Source organism: Geotrypetes seraphini, chromosome 15, assembly GCF_902459505.1.
Source record: "Geotrypetes seraphini chromosome 15, aGeoSer1.1, whole genome shotgun sequence".
NCBI lineage: Eukaryota > Metazoa > Chordata > Amphibia > Gymnophiona > Dermophiidae > Geotrypetes > Geotrypetes seraphini.
Genome location: NC_047098.1, coordinates 53,994,796 through 54,015,650, shown reverse-complemented (window position 1 = coordinate 54,015,650; position 20,855 = coordinate 53,994,796). Strand labels below are relative to the sequence as shown.

The 20,855-nt window shown below is 44.3% G+C and overlaps 1 protein-coding gene across 3 annotated transcripts in view; it reads right to left on the bottom strand.

Moving 5' to 3' along the window:
• The window catches only part of RABEP1 (rabaptin, RAB GTPase binding effector protein 1), a 149,730-nt gene that overhangs the window by 116,354 nt on the left and 12,521 nt on the right, over positions 1–20,855 (bottom strand). For 2 of the 3 annotated variants that reach the window (XM_033922012.1, XM_033922010.1), the window contains exons 2-5: positions 19,297–19,425; positions 15,810–16,013; positions 7,830–7,990; positions 5,122–5,241 (exon numbers count right to left, since the gene is read on the bottom strand). In XM_033922012.1, coding sequence (XP_033777903.1) covers positions 5,122–5,241; positions 7,830–7,990; positions 15,810–16,013; positions 19,297–19,425 — 614 coding nt within the window. The remainder of the gene's footprint in view (positions 1–5,121; positions 5,242–7,829; positions 7,991–15,809; positions 16,014–19,296; positions 19,426–20,855) is intronic. The other variant, XM_033922011.1, reaches the window with a different exon arrangement.

The following is a 20,855-nucleotide window of genomic DNA, read 5'->3' as shown; positions in this document are numbered from 1 at the left end:
TTTTTATAACTGTGCAAATTTGCAAAAAATTAGAACTCAGCCGATTTGTAATCCCTAGAGATATACAAGAAAATCTCTTATGCAAATAAGCAAATGAGACTATGCGAGTACGGGAAGCACAGAGAAAAGCAACAAAATAGTGCAAACACGCAATTTAAAGCGATTTAAAGCAGAGACATATCAAAAATAGCACTTATCTTGTATAATGGTGTTACAAGATAGAAAGCTTAATTCCCGAAGTTGGTATCCAACGGGAGCCCGTTTCGCCGTAGCATACGGCTTCGTCAGGGTTTAGACCAATATTCGGGTTAAGATTTTTGATAACAACCTAAGAGACAAAAATCTTAACCCGAATATTGGTCTAAACCCTGACGAAGCCGTATGCTACGGCGAAACGGGCTCCCGTTGGATACCAACTTCGGGAATTAAGCTTTCTATCTTGTAACACCATTATACAAGATAAGTGCTATTTTTGATATGTCTCTGCTTTAAATCGCTTTAAATTGCGTGTTTGCACTATTTTGTTGCTTTTCTCTGTGCTTCCCGTACTCGCATAGTCTCATTTGCTTATTTGCATAAGAGATTTTCTTGTATATCTCTAGGGATTACAAATCGGCTGAGTTCTAATTTTTTGCAAGTTTGCACAGTTATAAAAAATTGCTTATTTGCACAAAGTGTTTACACTGCTTTGCTGCTATTTTCTGTGCTCTATATACTTGTACTACCTCATCGTTGCTTATTTTGCACAAGAGGTTTTTCTACTGGTTCATATATCTCCAGAGTTTATAAATCAGCTGCTATATAAAAAAATTTTTTGCGAGTTTGCACAGTTATGAAAATTGCTTATTTGCACAAATAGATTTATGCTAGTTTGCACTTTCCTCAAATATTTTTTGCATAATTTGCACAAAGAAATAAGAAATTCTACATAAAAAAATTATCTATAATATAAAAACATTGTATAATACAGATATTCATATAACAAGAGTAATGGTTAGATATTTATAAGTTAGACAAAATTAGTCATTGTTTATCATGAAGGTTTTATAGATCAATGAAAGAAAACCACGCCACCAATCCATATGTGGGCTATAACAATATAATCCGCAGGAGTGGCATATCTGAGATCATTTTCCTTCATGTAAACTCTAACATATTGGTCAATCAATATTATGACCCTTTAGTTTTTGGCTTTTTTGATTAACCTTTTTTGTGGACCTATAAGCTCTCTCCCCACATCCAATCTAGCACTTCTTTTAATACCCTCCCCCTCTGTACTTAAAAAAAAGTCCAGGAGGCTTCCTCAGCCCAGTATGTTTTTCCCCTTCTCTCTCCCCAATTGCACCATCTCTTTCCCTCTCTCAGACACCCAATTCTCCCTTTCTATTATCTCCCTCACCTCTGCCTCTCTTTCCTTCACTCCCTCCATTCTTCCATCTTATGGCTCATGCTCCCCTCTATCTTTCCCTTCATTCTGTCTCCTTCACTACTGCCCCCAGCCCTCTCTGCCTTCTCCTGAAGGGCTACTGCTGCTGGTGTCTGTAACTCCCAGTTCCTTAGCCCGCTTATGTTTTTGGGTTTTTTTTTAATCATTCTTTATTTAAACACAGATAGGAAACAAGAAAAACACAAGGATCCCAATCTCCTGAAAAGTAACAACCAAACAATAATGTCCCACCAAGCACAAGAACTGTGTTGAACATTTTTAAGAGAACAAAACAGAACCCCCCCCCTTTCCCACCCCCACCCCCTGAGACAGCTCAATGATCCCCTCCCCGGTACCTTCCCCAACCACCTAGAAGACCAAGTGGAGCCCCCAACTCCCTATATCCAAGCCACAGCCCAACCACCCAGGAATCCAATCACCGCCCCCTTCCCCCATCACCCCTCAGTTCTAGCACAATCCATTCCCTCCACTGTGAGAAATCGACCTCACACCTCCTCAAATTGCTGCCAGCGCCGAGTTAGTAAAGCAGGGTAGGCACCATTGAGCTCTTCCAATGAAGGACTATCACCATTCAGGCAGCCGTGAAGGCCAAACGGGCCAACCTGTCCTACGTGTCCTCCACCCCCCCAGGCACCACCCCCAACAATGCTCAAATGTGTTTACCGTCTTGCCGGGTACCTCGGTGATGCGGTGTTTTCTGTCTTGCCGGCGCCCTCCTCCATCTTCATGCAGTGTTCGCTGAAAGCCGCAGCAGCGGCTTCCATGCGCATCCTGCGGCTGATCTGGAAGCGTTCCCTCTGACGTCATGACGTCAGAGGAACACTTCTGGGTCAGCCGCAAGAGGCACATAGGATCTGCGCTGCCCGTGGCTTTCAGCGAACGATGCAGGAAGATGGATGAGAGAGCATAATTCTCAAAAGTTAGACATGGATCCTTTGAGTACTGGGCGCTAAAGACTTTTATTTATTTAAAATGCAGGGGGGGAAGGTTGGCAAGTTTTGTTTCTGGTTTGTTTTTTAACTTTTAAACAGTTTATTGAAGTACTAGTCTTTAAGCCCTTACATTAACGGGTGCTAGAATATGTATGTATGTGTGTGTATTTCTTTCTTTCTCTCTCTCTCCTTAGCCTGTTTCTGTATTTCTTTCTTTCTTTCTTTTTCCTCTGCTGTCCACCACCATCCCTTGCCTGCTCCCCCTGTCCATTCTCCCTTCCTTTTTCTTCCCCTGTGTCCACCACCACCCCTTCACTGGTCCCCTTATCCAGCAGCAGTCCTTCTCCCTTTGTTTCAACTCTCCCCCCCCGTCCAGCAGCACCTCTTTCCTGCTCCCCCTGTCCAGCAGTAGGACACCCTTCCTTTTTTTGCCCCCCCCCGTCCATCAGCACCTCTTCCCCTGTCCAGCAGTACCTCTTTTCTGTTCCCGCTATCCAGAGTAGGCCTCCCTTCCTTTTTTGCCCCCCCCCCGTCCATCAGCACCTCTTCCCATGTCCAGCAGCAACCCTTACCTCCACTGACATCTGCCTAAAGCCGCCGTGGCCTGCAGGCACCGACAGCCTCTGCGGCCTGCTCCCACTCCCTCCTCGCCGTCGCTTACCGTGCCTTCCCCCCCCCCCCGGGAAGCTTCATTTCCGGCTTCGGCAGCCTCCTGTCTGCGGGCCGCCCGCCCGCCCGTGTTTCACTTGAAAGCCGACGCCGCAGCTCCTCTCTCGATCCCCGCCTGGTGCGGTTCGAGAGAGGAGCTGCGGCGGGCGGGTGAGGAGGGTGAGAAGATCCTGGCAGGTGCGCCTATGCCCCCCCTCCTCCTCCGAATCAGCGGCAGACTCTGGCGGTGAGTGACGGCGAGGGGGGAGTGTCTCCATGCTCTGGCCTGCCTCCGTGTTCGAAAATCAAATTCGGCACGGAGGCACACCTCACGCCACCAGGAATCACGCTCTTTGAAAAGCGCATGCGCGCTTAGCCTTTTATTATTATTGATAAACAGTTATTTATTTTAAACTGTTGTGCAAATATAACAATGCTCAGACAAACTAAACCTTTCTATCCTCCGAACCCCTATTCTCCCTCCCCCCTTCCAAAACAAAAACCAAAATATATCCAGGAGTAATGTCTTAAGAGTGTCTTGGTTCTAAAAACCTCCTGAAACTAAATAAATTCAAATTACCCCCACCCCCTCGCTCACTGTTATTTCAAGGAAGAGCCTAGCCGTAACAAGATAGAAGTATTGCAAAACAGTATAACCCTAAATACATTCATAAGGTGTTTAAAATGAGACTTCTTTCAACGTGAGGTCAATAACTGAACATAAGGATTCCAGATCCATGAGCCTCCCTTGCCTCCCAAACAGTCAGCAAAAAGTTATTTTTCCATTTCCAGTATTCAGGAGGTATTGTTTATGTTGAAGACTATAAGATGCATTTCTTTGCCAAAAATCTCATTTTCCTGAATAACAGGGTTCCCCCTTTGTCATGACAACAGAAAGACCCAGATTTGTCCAGTAATAGTTGTTCAGGTGATCCCTCAATTCATTTAAGTTTTTTTAAAAAATTAACTCTTTTTTAAAAAAAAAAAAAGATTTTTGCAATTTGCATTTCAGCTTAGCCTACATCCAGCATCAGCACAAGCCCCCAATCTCTCCTGCTCAGCACTGGTTTTTCTACTCACAGTGCTCATCAGCTTCACCCTTTTCCTCTTTCCTCCATCTCTGTGCTGCAAAACATATCTCTAAGGTCCCCAGAAGAAGCAGAGTTAGTGGGTCAGCAGCAAAGATTAGTTAGGAGCTCTTGTTCAACTCCCAAACATTTAATTATGTGTATAGGGAAGAGAGAAAAAGGTGGAAGTGACAGAAGCTCTTGCTACTTTCTGCCATGCATATTTAATTCCAGGAACAGGAGAAGGGACAGATGTGGCAAAAACAAAGCAAGAACTCCCACTATGAACAACTGTTTTGAGGGTCTCATAGTAGGGCTGGATGTGACCAAGCCACAGGACGCATCTGGCCTAAGTAACAAATATGTCACACCCCATCCCCTTTGCTTTTCATGAATTTCAAAGACAACCTGCTACAAAAAAGGGACATTCTGGGAGTCAGCCCTAGAGAGTTGCATGTGGACAGAATTTCACCCATCCCCTCAATTAATATCCTCCATCCCCACCTGTACCCATGCAGCCTTATGTTTATTTTCCCATTCCCAACAGCTTCCAATGATTTTTGGATGGTATTCACTGTTCAACCAATGTGTGTTCCAAGCCTCAATCTAAACTAAACTAAATCTTATGCTTATATACCGCATCTTCTTTATAAGAATAGAGCTTGACACGGTTTATTCCAAGTATATTCCAAGCTTTATTCTGGAGTCAGCAGAGATTTTGACTGTACTCCTGCAGGAATTCCATAGCAACTTCTTCCATTCCCATGGAAATCACATGAAACTTCTTCTCAACCTTCGGGAATCCTGCAGGTTATGTGGATTCCCACAATCCTTATTCCAAAGCAGCTCTCTAGTCAGCACTTGCAGTAACAATCAAAATCACAAATTCATTTTTTGCCTTCTAAGAAGCAGTTTTTACTGCTTTTTTAAAATGATAAATTAAAACATCTATATGGTATAGTTTAATATATGTTTTTTAGCGCTTGCAGTAAAGAACCAGAAAAAAAATAAAACAGATCATGCCAACCTTTGAAGCTTCTAGCTCTTTGATCTTTTCTTCTGCTCCTGCCAGCTTCTCCTTCAAAATGCCAATCTCTTTCTCCATTGGCATCACAACCGAACGAAGTTTCTCAGCATCCTCTTGTGCCTAATATCAAGAGAAATTACATATATCTACTAAAAACTGCTATACAACCTGGATTGCTATTATGGAGACTCCTCTAAAAACATATACATATGTGTTCATTTCTAAACTTAGTTTTCTTGAAGTACTCGCTAGAAATGGGTACTTATTTACTAGCAATTGTAATTCCCCAAAGCAACACCGTCATTCCCTATGTCTTTACTTTTAAGCTGCATCTCCTACTGGATGGAGAAGGGAATGGAAAAATCAAGTTTTTACTACTCCTCATTTTCCCTAAACACAAATGAGAGAACATCTGCCCTGATGAATGCAACATTCAGAACAATTTAGCTAAATTCAGAAACTGGCAAGCTACATCAGGGATTTGGGGGGGGGGGGGGGAGAAAACCTGTCTTCTCACTGAGAATCTAAATATAGTCAGAATGTTCTTCTTTAGGGGAGAGGCTAAGCTTTGCAATGCTGCCCCCTCCCAGTTGCACCACGCAGCGCAAGAACACTCCTGAAGTACCTAATTTGCATAATCCTGGAAAGAATTCTCATTAGGAGAGCCTAAGGACTCTATCTCAACAAGATCTGAAGCAAAAATTGCAGTTTTGAAGAAGCAGGGAGATTTTGAAAAAAAGATCGCTAAATATCCAAGATGGCCGCCACTATGAAATTTGTGCCTAAAACGCTATATTTTTTTATACTTATCAAAGTTTTTAAAAAAAACAGTGATTTTAGGATTTTTTTCATGTGAGGGAACACAAGGGGATATACAGAAACCTTGACAATCCCACTTTTCAGACCTCCTCTGATTCACCTCACAGGCTGTAACAGCATTTACTCACTGTGACCTGTTTGGGAATCTGTACTGCAGCCTACCTCAGCTCTCTTACAGTAGCTGAATCAGAGAATCACTGCCTCATGCTGGAAATGCCTCTGCAATGCTGATCTTTTTGCCAGTCAGACTCTATGCCTGTGCTCCTCCACCCCTGTGGACCGACGAACACACACCGAGACAGACGGAGGTGAGAAGCCAGCACCCTGTGAGACACCACCGAGCTTTCAAAGGGCACCTAACAGCCTGCCCTTAACAGCACATCTTAAGGGATGGCCCTGAGCCCCAAAGAAAATTAAGCAGGCTGGCTAACAGGTACCCACTGAGCATGGCATGTTAGCTACAGACAAAAGTCTGTGTGTTCTCAATGCAGGCAAGTGGAAAAAACACTCCAAGCACAAGAATCCCCCCCCCCCCAAAAAAAAGGAATAAAAGCACTCAATAAAATAATAAAATTTGGAGAGCAGAACGAACACACTCCTTCAGGCACGCGTGCAGAAGGAAAAAAAAAATGTAGGTGGAGCTAAGCAGCTCAGTGAAGTAATAATAATAACTTTATTTTTTCTATACCGCCATAATCTTGCGACTTCTAGGCGGTTCACAGTGAAGAGAGCTGTACAATCAGCGAATTACAGCGTTCAAATAGGGAAGATGTCACTGAGCAGTCAGTGATTACAGAGTACAAATTTGTAAGAAATATAATATTAATATGTTACAACATAATATTAACATGTTACAGTGAAGGGGGCTGGACAGCCAGCGAATTTCAGAATACAAATGGCGAAGATGTCACTGAACAGTCTGTGAATACAGAATACAATTAGTGAGAATACGCAGTATCAACATGTTGAGTAATAGTTTTAAAAAGGGGGGAGTTATCTGACTAGGAAATAAATCTATTGAATAAATCTATTCTTTCTGAAAAGCGCCGTAGGACGACCTGGCTCTATCAATGAGATTGCTTAGCCAGGTTTGCTGTCTGCCAGCTTGAAACTTAAAGGTTCTGTCCAGAAAGGACCTGTATTTGCAATCAGCGATCTTTGGATAGGCAAAGAGGTTGTGATTTCTGGTTGTCCTTGTGGGGGTGTATAAATCGAAGTGAGGTAAGAGATAGGTAGGGACCATTCCCCACACCAGTTTATAACAAAAGCAAGAGAACTTGAATAAAATTACTAATGTGATCACTTTTCTTTAGTCCAAATATTAAGCGGACGGCCGTGTTTTGCACTATTCTTAATTTTCTCACGTTTTTTTTAGGTATACCCACATAAATGATGTTGTAGTAGTCTAGGGTGGATAAAATCAATGACTGTACCAGTAGTCTGAAAGATAAGAGGGTCGAAATATTTTTTGTTCAGAACATACACAGAGAAAAATCCGAACTGGATTCCTTCTGAAGATGGTATGCAACCCTGGGGACACTATCTACTTGTCTAGAATGTCTCACCTATAGCGCAGGAAAAAGTTTCAGTTAAGCATATAAGCAAGAGTCACTAATTACTGTACTTTTACACTAGCAATGCCATACATCAGGGGTGTCAAAGTCCCTCCTCGAGGGCCACAATCCAGTCGGGTTTTCAGGATTTTTCCAATGAATATGCATGAGATCTGTTAGCATACAATGAAAGCAGTGCATGCCGTACATGAATAAGGATTAATTCTAGCAATGGAAGTAATGACTGAAGATTATTACCCCATTTCAGCATACCAGTGCTGAGATGACCTCCCATGTTTCATATTTAAAACAAAAAAAATAAAACCCTCTCCATACCTTTTTCATTTCATTTTCTAGATTTTCCTCCTCTTGACCTTCAGAAAGCTTTCTTCTCAGGTCTGCTATTTCCCTTTCTACTGTTGCCCTGTACTGTGCCCACTGTCCCCGCTCTTGCTCCAGTCTAAGATGGAACTGTAGTTCATGGTCACAAATTGTTTCTGAAAAAAGCAAGGTTTTAAGAATCTTATTGATGTATACAGTATCATGTTTTAATTAAAAACATTCAAGAGAATTTAACTTTTATGCAAAGAAAGTGAAGTTGCTTACCTGTAACAGGTGTTCTCCATAGACAGCAGGGGAATGTAGCTACACTTGATAGTGCTGAGCCTGAGCCGTGGAACTCTCCCCTAGTACAGTAGGATTTTTTTTTTACCTACTGGGCATGTGCAGCCACCTTGCCTATGTAACTCCACCTCCGAGTTTGACAGTATGTCTCTACATTACTAAGTTGACATGCGGGAATGGAGGGTAGGCAAGTGTGGCTGCATTCCCCTGCTGTCTACGGGGAACACCTGTTACAGATAAGCAACTTTGCTTCCTCCAATAGACAAGAAGGGTAATACAGCCCCACCTGATGGTGAGTCACTAGCCTTAATAAGAAAATTGGAGGAGGCAATTCAAAATTTATTTTCTTTTGACAGTGGAAACAAATTTCAAAGGATTGTCCAAATTGAATGTCTTGTGTTGAACCTATGTCTAAACAATAATGCTTAGTAAACGTATGAACTGAAGACCAAGTTGCTGCTTTGCAGATATCTTGTATGGGAACTGCTCTTAAGCTTGCAACTGAGGAAGCTGTCGCTCATACTTGATGAGCTTCAATGTGACCCGGAGGAGACATGGAAGCTTTCTTATAAGAAAAAGAAATGCAATTAGCAATCCAAGACGATATAGTTAATTTAGAAACTGCATGTCCTTGAGTAGCTGCGTTAAAGGAAACAAATAATTGATTGGTGGTATGGATAGAAGCAATCCTATCCAGTTAGTAAAGCACCGCTCTTTTGCAGTCCAAGAGTTTGCTCCGATTGGGTACCATGCAGAGGAGGAAAGAATGATGATAAAGAAATGGATTGATTGATGTGAAAATCTGCAACTACTTTTGGAAGAAATTTTGGATGAGTACGAAGAAGCACCTTATCGGGAAAAAATTGAAGATATGGCTCATAGATAACCAGAGCCTGCAGTTCACTAACTCTTCTGGCCGAAGTAAGGGCCACAAAAAAAAGCCGTTTTCCATGTAGTGCAGCAGATCCCAAGGGCTGAAAGGGATCTTCATCAGTTGGTTCAAAACAATGTTGAGATCCCAGGTTGAGATGGCGTACGAAGAAGAGGTCAGATGTTGTTAAGACCTCTCAAAAATCGGGAAACCAGAGGATTTTGAGAAAGAGGTTTCCCCTCCAAAAAATAGTGGTAGGCTGATATAGCTGAAAGGTGAAGACATACAGAGTTGGTCTTAAGACCTGAATTTGATAAATGCAGTAAGTAAGTCAGGATATGATCCACAGGGCAGAAGAATGGTTCTAGATCCTGCAATCCTGCCCAGCTGAAAAACCCTTTTCGCCACTCAAAGGGGCTTTTTCAAGGGTAAACGCAGGATTTATTGTTTGTGGGTGCACGCCGGTATGGTGTAGATCAGTGGTCTCAAACTCGCGGCCCAGGGGGCCACATATGGCCTGCCATGTTGCGAATAACACAGGGGCTGTTACCCGCGGCTAGCTCTAGGTAATCCATCAAAACGGTGAAAGGGGGAAAAGTGCTCACTGTGGGCATGGGGACAAGGCCATCCACTGCCCTGTGGAGCAGTGAATGGCCTTGTCTCCGCAGTTAAGGGAGGGAACGTGTGCGGTCACCGATTGCACGTGGCCCCCTCCCTCCTTCATACCTATTGAATCTATCTCCCTCCCTCCCTCCCACTTACCTTCGCAGCGCGTTAGTAAAGTAACTTGCTGAAGCCAGCCGAGCCTGCCTGCAGTCGCGCGTGTATGGGCGGAAGCTTCTCCTCTGACGCAACTTCCGGTTGCGTCATAGGAGAAGCTTCCGCTCACACTCGCGACTGCAGGCAGGCTTGGACGGCTTCAGCGAGTTACTTTACTAACGCGCCGCGAAGGTAAGGGGGAGGGAGGAAGATTCTCGGGCTGCGCGAGGGGTGCTGAAGGGTGGTGAGGTGGTGGGAGGGAAGGGTGGTGAGGTGGTTTGAGGGAAGGGTGGTGGTGATGGGAGGAAGATGCTGAAGGGGAAGACAGAGTGGGGAGAAGATGCTGAAAGGAAATGGGGATTGGGGAAGACAGAGTGGGGAGAAGACGCTGAGGGGAAATGGGGATTGGGGAAGACAGAGTGGGGAGAAGACGCTGAAGGGAAATGGGGAACAGAGAGTGGGAAGAAGACGCTGGAAGGGAAGAAGATAGAGATGCCAGACTATGGGAGCAGCGGAGGGAAGAAGATGGGTGCCAGACCAATTGGGGAGGGGGTGAAGGGAGAGGCACAGTAATAGAGCAAATGGAAGACACTGAAAGAAGACAAACAGTGGATGGAAGGAATTGAATGAGAAGATGAGGAAAGCAGAAACCAGACAACAAAGGTAGAAAAAAAATTCTATTTATTTATTTCCTTTTTTTTGCTTTAGGATAAGTATATTAGTTGTGTTGATAAAAATTTATAAACAAAGCCCTGCCAGCTGAACATCTCTTTCTCTATTTCAGCAGCCAGACCTTTGATTTATATGGAAGGAATAAGATAAATATTGCAGTACTGAGGCTTGTATGGATGCTGCGGGGATAGTAGTCATGGGGACGGGACGGGGAGAGTGGTTGCAGAGACGGGGACAATGGTCGCGGGGACCGGGTAGTGACGGACGGTGGTTGCGCGAACAGGGCAGTGATGGGGACAAATTTTTTCCCCATGTCATTCTCTACCGCCAGGTACTATTTTGAGGCCCTCAGTATGTTTATCATAATCACAAAAGTAATAATAATAACGGTTTATATACCGCAGGACCGTGAAGTTCTATGCGGTTTACAATAATTATAAAAAATGTTACAAATTGAGTAGAATTGACATAGTTTAGCAGTTCTAGAGATCCGGTATTGAGAGAGAGATTGTGCGAATCAGTTTCCTATGTACTTTAGGAACAGATATGTTTTCAGTTGGCTCCTAAATTCCCTATATGTATTGGCAAGCGTAAGTGGTTGTTTCAGATTGTTGCTCCATAATGCTGCTTTGGTGGTGATGAATTTTGAATTTACATCCTCTAACCGGGGGGGAAACAAAATTCAAGTTTGAGCTTCTTTTATGTCTATTGGTTGAAAAGGAGAATAGGTCGGTTATGTATTTGGGGGCTAGACCGAATAGAACCTTGAAGCAAAAGCAGCCGAACTTAAACTTCACACATGCCTCCATTGGCAACCAATGCAGGAGTTGGTAGGAGGGAGTTATGTGATCGAACGTCTTCAACCCAAAGATCAGCCTGACTGCTGCATTCTGCACCAGTTGCAATCGCCGTATATTCTTCTGGGAAATTGCCAGATAGGCGATGTTGCAGTAATCCAGTTGGCTCAGTATGAGGGATTGTACCAGGATTGTAAATGATGGTGCGTCAAAATATGCTCTAATGGACCGAAGCTTCCAGAGAGTAAAAAAAACTTTTTTAACCAAAGAGTCTACCTGGTCTTTCATGGTTAGGCCCTTGTCCAGCGTTACGCCCAGAACCTTCAGAGTGGGTTGAATGGGGTAACTAAGATTGTTGATGTGTAGTGGCGTTGTAGTATCTAGTGGGTGTGGCGAAGCTATGAAGAATTTTGTTTTTTCTGAATTGAGCTTCAGTCTAAATTCAGTCATCCATTGTTTCATCGAGTTTAGTGCTTCTGTTGCCAGGGGCGTAAAATAAAACAGTTTCTTGATCATATATCTCTTTAGCTATAAATTACAATATTATTATTAAGACAGCCAAAAGGAAAGATTTATAAACTATAAAGAGTTTTACCTCATGCAAAATTGTAATTTCTTTAATAAGACATTAACTATTTTTTTCTGAGGCCCTCCAAGTACCTATAAAATCCAAAATGTGGCCCTGCAAAGGTTTGAGTTTGAGACCACTGGTGTAGATGGTTCCCACAAACAATAAATCCTGCATTGACCCTTGAAAAAGCCCCTTTGAGTGGCGAAATGGGTTCCGTCAGGGAAGCAGGTAATGAAAATCAGTTCACTGAGCAGCAGGAGCCATTTACTTGCGTTGTTTAAGATAAGTCTGACTCTATTGGCTTTTCTATGTGCACCAGTTTGAGCATTCAGAAAATAAGAAGTGTGATTTGCTCATAGTAAACCACCATTAAAAATTAAAAACCAAAAATTAATAGAAAAAGAATTAGTTATAAAATAATTATTAAAAATAAGAGTAGTGGTGGTAGCTGACTAAGGGCTCCTTTTACTAAGGTGCGCTAGCGTCTTTAGCGCACGCAGGAAATTACCGCGTGCTACGCTTCTAGAACTGATGCCAGCTCAATGCTGGCGTTAAGATCTAGCGCGCGTGGCAATGTAGCATGGCGTTAAAGCCCTAGCGCACCTTAGTAAAAGGAGCCCTAAGTTTATCCTGAATGGAGCATCTGCAGGGTTTCTGAGACCTTTTCCTCTCCTAATATTACATTAGTCTTTGGCTATCCATGAGGTCTTTCTATTGATGGTTATGAAACATAAGTAGATCTCAACATCCATTTTTGTGATTTATAAGGAAGAAGGAGCCCCAGAAAGATGTAGAGAACCAGGGAAAGTGAAGCAGAACAGTTACATTGTAGAGAAAAACATAGAATAGTAAATCTAACAAGATAAATATAAATTACTATATCAGGCAGGAGAAAAGAAATAGAAAAAAATAAAATAAGGCAAACCCAGCAAAATAAAAATGAAATAAAGTATGAATAGTCGGAGGGAGAAATTGCAGTTAGTGGGAGACGTTTGCTTGCGGATTATGGAGAGTATCGTATAGAGTTCCATAGTGTTGATGAAATAGAATTGATTTCAGTAGTTTTTGGAAGGAAAAGTAGAATGTTTCCTCAAGGAAGCCATGAAGCATGAAGTTCCAAAGGTTAAGACCTGCATATGAGAAAGCTCTCTTTCTAAATATTTGTAGTTTTATTAATCTCTTCATGAAAAGGCGGTTAATAAATCTAAATAAATACATTTTGAGAATAAAGTTGACATGGGCAAGAGCAGCCAGATATCACTCCTCTGACTAAACTACTAGACAACAAGAAGACCAGCAAGAGAGTAAGACATGCTGGAAAGGATGCACGTGCGATGAGAATGTGTGAGCATGAGCATGTAATTTTGATACAAGGTTCAGTAGTGATTAAGTCTGTAAATTTAAGATAACTTCCTCAGAAATTAGCCAAAGATATAACATCAGCTGTCATGCCAATCGTACAGAAAAGGGAGACTGATTTTGCTCAAAAAGAAGCGAACAGAACAAAAGAAAAGAAGGTAAGGCTGATGTCCAATTCCAACCAAGACAAACTTTATTTATATGAAAACCATCAAGGATCCAGGTTTTGGCAGAAACACTGCCTTCTTCAGGGGACAAAAAACTAATAAAATGAATAAATAGATTAAAAAATGAATGGAAAATAAACGGCATAAAACTAGATAAATTTAAAGGGGCATTGAAATGTTTTTTCTGTAAAGACGCTTTTGAACACTGAGAACGGCATAAAAGAAAGGATGCTTCATTCTTCTCAACTTAGGAAAATAAGCGCGCACCTCTTGTGCTCAGTCAGGAACTGGCTATGTGAAGAACACACCCGGAGCCATCCAAATACTCACCTCCACCCGGTCGCGGGAACTGCCAAACAGAGTCCGCCTCGGGGAGAAATCCCACTACCGCTGTGGCGCTGCTGCCAGAGTATGAAAACAAGCGCGCACCTACAACACGCGGGAAGACACCAGTTCTGTCAACAGAGCTCTGTCCATACACCCGAAGCCCTTTACTGAATAAACGTCATACAAATGTACATTTACTTGTCAGTCGCTAAACCATCTCCACAACTCTACAAAAGATAGTGTTTGATAAAAAACATATTCCTTCTGTAGACTCACACTGAACCTGTAGCTCCACCACAACCAGAAACCAGAAAAGAAGTTTAAATAAAACATATACTGACAACTTTGTGGATAGTGACAGCAGATGCCAGTTGCTCAGCACTATGAGGACAGAAATGTTTAATAGTCACTGTGGTCTCTTTTTTTTTTTAAACAGTGAAGGGAAAGAAGAAAAATCGAGACCCAGTCAGACCCTCTATCATTGGAGGGAGGGTGAGGCAGGGACCTGGGGGGGCCCAGGTGTAACCCCTAAAGCCAGCATTATTCAGCCGGACATCCCTGTCTCATTGAAGAGAAACCTCAACAGGAGAAATAGAATTGCCGTCTCACTGAAGAGAAACCTCAACAGGAGAAAATAATTGCCCAGTCACAGCCAGAATCCAGGAGTAGGTGAGTAGCAACCATCACCTGCTGGGAGATAGCGCATACTGAAGATGCAGGAGGCGTGCCAGCCAATAGCAACACCTGTTAATCAGTTTCTCTATCTCCACCTGCTGGTAGATGTGTGCTATCCCATTGGTCTCTGGATTCATCTGTTGCTGTTGCTTAGGAAAAGAGTTCTGGTGAGATGTTTATCTAGCATCCATTTTGTGAAGTTCACAGCAATGCCCTATAAGGTGTCCCTTTGCTCTGTTGCCATGTCTGGGTGGCAAGCCCATCACAATGCTGGCCCCTCCCACGTGCAAAGGTCTTATTCTGGACATTTGAGTCCTGTGCGAATTTTTGGTCGAGAATGTGGCATAAAGATAGACGTAGTAGTAGTCTGGACGTAAAGAGAGACGATTAAAAATAAATAAATAAATAAATAAAAAAATTTTTAGACGTACTTTTCGAGAATGGACATTTTCCTGCTGCAGACTTTGGCCGACTAGCACCCTATGTCCAAATCGGACTTAGATGTATGTTTTGATTATGCCCCTCTAACATAACATAACATTGTGCTTATTGACTGCATAACCAGAAGTTCAACGCGGTTTACAAAAAGTTATAAAAGTAAACATGTTACATGAAATAAGATGATTCATTAAACAGTCAAATATTTAGAAAAAAGATAGGTCTTCAATTGTTTTCTGAAATGGCCATGGGAATGGGTAGTAAGCAACAATATTCGGAATTCGTTGTCATGAAGAGCTGCCTGAGATGCCAAAGTATGATTAAGAAATTTCTTACTCCTGCAATCCTGGACAGATGGAAAATTAAACAAAGGATGAGTTCTTCTACTATGTCTGTATGATGCTAAAGAAAACATATATAAAAGTGATAAATACAAAGAAAAGGAAAATGGGCAAACTTATATCATTTAATTGTAATGTAAAGTGAAAAATAAGCCAAATGTCCAAAATGAATGCTGTTTAAATTGACTAAAACTGGCACCATCAAGCTGCTTGATTGGAACCATTTATGAATTAAACCAGAACAAAAGCAATAGTTACTCAGAAGCAGTGATTGGAGTTCTTGGCCATGAGACTTACGGCTCAGAAGCTGGGTTTTGGGTTCGTTGTATGATTTCCTTGTACATGTATGGTAAAGTTTGAGAATAAGGTATGTTTTTTGATCTAAAACAAATTGCTTGATTTTATTGTTTCCAAGAATGAACTGAGGGTGGTGACATAAATAAGATCTTTCTCCATGGCTGGTTTGGTAGAAGTGGACTGAATTTGTGTGTTCTTTTTACCTGGACTTGATTCCTTAGTATTATCCTTGTTATTGGGTGAATCTCTTCATGGCAGTTAATAAAATAAATAAATAAAATTTGTAATGCTTTTCTAAGATTAATTTCCTTTTGTAATGGTGATATTTCTGTTATCATGATGGTTGTGACTGATATTTTTTATTTCAAATTCAATAAGTTAAAAAAAAAAAATTGTTAGTATACAGTTTACTTTCTACCTTTCATGATTTCTTGAAGGGAAGCAACTTCTTCTTGCCACTGTTTTTTCACCTGATCAATGGCTTCCTGCTTTGTGCTTTCAGAGATAGTAGCAATGGCTTTGATGTTCTCTATTTCAGCAAGCGATTCCGATAATTTAATATGTAATTGCTCCAGTTCATCTTGGGTGGCTTGCAGAGCACTATGCTGTTTTTTCAAGTCCTCTAAAACAAAAACACAGTTTAAGTCTGCAAAACGTTCATTCACAAGGAGCAGCTAGCAGCTAGACTTCATTCATTCACTGTTTAGGAAAAATCAATTTTGTGCTCTCATAGTACTACTAGATGTACACAGTTCCATACAATGGTAATAAATATTCAGACACATTAAGTCCTGGCCCCAAGAAACACTAGAGAAAACCAACAAAAATCCAAGGTTTCCACAGTAAGAAACGACTGTGGAAAAACAATGTTCTTGAAATGTCGTTTATTGTAAAATCAAATTCAAATTTCAGGTAATTACATCCACTTGAGAGCAAAAATACCCAATTGTTGGTAACGGGACCCGACACAATCAATGTTTCGGTTCAAATGAACTTTCCTCAGAGGTCCTAGAGATAATAATATATATGTGTGAATTAATAGGTGAGAAATAACTCTATAGGTTAATAGTCTACCCTGATGAGTATGAAACTCTAGTGGCTGGAGAAGTGAATTTTAGAAAATACTGGATGATATTAATTGTGGTGAAGAAACAAAAGTTTTTGTGGATATGCGACTGTGAAGTAGGGTAGCAGAAGTTCATTTCACAGCCACATATCCAGGTAGAGGTAGGATTCGAAGAATACAAAGAGGGAGTCAAAATACAAGCCACAGAAAGAGCAAGAAAAAAGTACAAAGTATTTATTTAACAATTTATATACCACATAAAACTATGCAGTTAACACATTGCTTGCATACATATTATCCTGCTCGTCCTTTACCATATTTTCACGTAGATAACGCGCACCCGTGTAAAACGCGCATACGGGGATAGCACGCGAAAAACACAAATTTATGTACAGAAATTTTTATATACCGCGCACACCCGTATACCGCGCATGCTACCCGACTCTCCCGTCGCCGCCCGACTCTCCTTTCGCCCACCCCGACTCTCCTCTGGCCACCCCGACTCTCCTTTCGCCCGCCCCGACTCTCCTCTCCCCCTTGAAGTCCTGTCCCCACCCTGAAAGCCTGATGCCCCCTCCCCCGACGTCCGATTCACCCCCCCCCCTGCAGGACCGATCGCACCCCCACCCCGAAGGACCGCTCGCACGCACCCCACCCCCACCCCGAAGGACCGCTCGCACGTACTCCCACCCGCACCCGCACCCCCACCCTGAAGGACCGCTCGCACCCCCACAGCCTCCCGACCCCCCCCCATCATGTAGAAGCTCCTACCGGTGTCCTGCTGCTTCCTCTTGGCAGTCCCGACTCCCCGACACGATCGGAATAAGAGGGAGTTCAAGCCCTCTTGCCCCAGCCAACTGCGGCACCCCCGACACAATCGGGGCAAGAGGGAGCTCAAGCCCCCTTGCCCCAGCCAACCGCGGCACCCCCGACACGATCGGTGCAAGAGGGAGCTCAAGACCTCTTGCCCCCCCAACTCTCCGACACGATCGGGGCAAAAGGGAGCCCAAGCCCTCTTGCCCCGCCGACTCCCCAACTCTCCGACAATATCGGGCCAGGAGGGAGGCCAAGTCCTCCTGGCCCTGGCGACCCCCCCCCACCCCCTGCTAGTTGTTCGGGCCAGGAGGGAGCCCAAACCCTCCTGGCCACGGTGACCCCCTACCCCCACCCCGCACTACATTACGGGTAGGAGGGATCCCAGGCCCTCCGCCCTCGACGCAAACCCCCCTCCCCCCAACGACCGCCCCCCCAAGAACCTCCGACCGCCGCCCCAGCCGACCCGCGACCCCCCTGGCCGACCCCCACGACACCCCCCCCCCCCTTCCCCGTACCTTTGTGTAGTTGGCCAGACAGACGGGAGCCAAACCCGCCTGTCCGGCAGGCGGACAACGACGGAATGAGGCCGGATTGGCCCATCCGTCCCAAAGCTCCGCCTACTGGTGGGGCCTAAGGCCCTTGGGCCTATCATAATAGGCCCGGGAGCCTTAAGTCCCACCTGGGGGCGGGGCCTGAGGCACATGGGCCCAACCCGACCATGTGCCCAAGGCCCCGCCCCCAGAAGGGACCTAAGGCTCCCGGGCCTATTATGATAGGCCCAAGCGCCTTAGGCCCCACCAGTAGGGGCGGTCGGAGGTTCTTGGGGGGGGGGGCGGTCGGTGGGGGGGGGGGGGTTTGCGTCAAGGGCAGGAGGGCCTGGGATCCCTCCTGCCCGTAATGTAGTGCGGGGTGGAGATAGGGGGTCGCCGTGGCCAGGAGGGTTTGGGCTCCCTCCTGGCCTGAACAACTAATGGGGGGGGGGGGGTCGCCAGGGCCAGGAGGACTTGGGCTCCCTCCTGACCCGATATTGTCGGGGAGTTGGGGGGGCAAGAGGGCTTGAGCTCCCTCTTGCCCCGATCGTGTCAGGGGTGCCGCGGTTGGCTGGGGCAAGAGGGCTTGAGCTCCCTCTTGCCCCGATCGTGTCGGGTGTCGGGACCGCCAAGAGGAAGCAGCAGGACACCGGTAGGAGCTTTTACATGATGGGGGGGTGGGGTCGGGAGGCTGTGGGGGTGCGAGCGGTCCTTCAGGGTGGGGGTGCGGGTGGGAGTGCATGCGAGCGGTCCTTCGGGGTGGGGGTGCGGGTGCATGCGAGCGGTCCTTCGGGGTGGGGGTGCGAGCGGTCCTGCGGGGAGGGTGAATCGGATGTCGGGGGGGGGGAACTATGTAAAAAAAAAATTTGTACAACGCGCTCACGCGTATACCGCGCAAGGTTATGCACGGTTTGTAAAAACACGTATAACGCGCATGTTATATGCGTGAAAATACGGTAATCACACACATATGACAAACAATAGACAGATACAAATTTCCAATCCTCCCATAGTAGATGACATAATACCAATACAGTACACTTCCCCCTCCCCATTCGCGGTTTCGACACTCGCGATTTCACATATTTGTGATTTTTTTGGGGGGGAGGGGGAACCCCTCCCCCAATAGTTTACATGTTCCTGCCTCTCTCCAGCCTTCCTCCCGGCATCCTGGCCTTACTTGGTGGTCTAGTGGGCTTTCGGGGCAGGAGCGATCTTCCTACGCTCCTGCCCCATGTAGATCGTCAATAGGAAATGGCTGCCGTGAGCTCCCGTCATGTGGATAAAGATAGGGTTGAGAGTTCAAATCCCACACTGTTCCTTGTGACCCTGGGCAAGTCATTCAATCCTCCACTGCCCAGGTACATTAGATAGATTGTGAGCCCACCAGGACAGAGATGGAAAATGCTAGAGTACCTGATTGTAAACCGTTTAGATAACCTTGATAGGCGGTATATAAATACCTAAAATAAATAAATGTTTTTCTTTCTCACCTTCCTTTGCCAAATATAGCTCTTTAAATTTAGCTCTCTTTTGATTAAATTCTTGCTCAAGCTGTTGCTTTGTACGGAGGAATTCTTCATTGTTTTTTTCCAATTCTGCTACTCGTTGCTGTAGATAAACTAAAACACAGAGAAGTGCAGTGTGTCAGTCTTCAGTTACTCATTTCATAAAGCACAGTTACTTACCATAACAAGTGCTATCTAGGGACAGCAGGCAGATATTCTCAACATATGGGTGACGTCATCCAGAGAGCCCCGATGCGGACAGCCTCGCAAGCAGACTTGCTTGAAGAACTTTTAGAAAGTTCACGACTGCCGCACCACGCATGCGCGAGTGCCTTCCCCCCCAACGCACGACGGGCGTCTCCTCAGCATCTCCTCAGTTCAGATAGCTAGCTAAGAAGCCAACCAGGGGAGGTGGGTGGGTTATGAGAATATCTGCCTGCTGTCCCTGGATAACACCTGTTACTGTAAGTAACTGTGCTTTATCCCAGGACAAGCAGGAAGCATAATCTCAACATATGGGTGACCTCCAAGCTAACCAGAATGAGATGGTGGGAGTGTTGGCAATTCAGGAGAATAAATTTTGTAATACTGGCCAAAGTGGCCATCCCGTCTGGAAAAAGAATCCAGACAAAAATGAGAGGTGAATGTATGAACCGAGGACCAAGTGCAGCTTTGCTGAATTCTTCAATAGGAGTAGGCTAAAGAAAGCTACAGATGCCGCCATAGCTCTAACTTTATGGGCTGTGACTCGACCTTCTAGATGCAGTCCAGCCTGAGCATAGCAGAAAGAGATGCAAGCAGCCAACCAGTTGGAAATGGTTCGCTTGGAAACTGGATGTCCCAACTTGTTTGGATCAAAGGAGACAAAAAGTTGAAGAGAAGATCTCTGTTGCTTAGTCTTTTGCAAGTAGAAAGCCAAAGCACGCTTACAGTCCAGAGTATGAAGAACTGTTTCTCCAGGATGAGAATGAGGTTTTGGAAAAAACACTGGAAGAACAATGGATTGATTGATAAGAAATTCTGAAACTACTTTAGGTAACAATTTAGGATGAGTACGGAGGACCTCCTTGTCATGATGCAATACTGTGAAAGGTGGGTCAGCTACTAAAGCTTGTAGCTCACTGACTGCGAACAGATGTGAGAGCAATAAGAAAAACCACTTTTCCAGTAAGACATTTCAGATGAGTCGAAGACATTGGTTCAAATGGAGGCTTCATCAACTGAGTAAGAACAACAATGAGATCCCAAACCACTGGAGGCGGTTTGAGAGGTGGCTTGACATTGAAAAGTCCTTTCATAAATCTGGAAACCACAGGATGAGCAGAGAGGGGTTTCCCTTCTATAGGCTGATGGAAAGTAGCAATTGCACTGAAATGGACTCAAATGGATGTAGATTTGAGGCCTGATTGAGATAAATGCAACAGATAATCCAAAACTGAAGAAAAGGAGGTAGATTGAGGCTCCTGGTGATGAATGGTGCACCAAGCAGAAAATCTAGTCCATTTCTAGTTGTAACATTGCCTAGTGGTAGGCTTCCTAGAAGC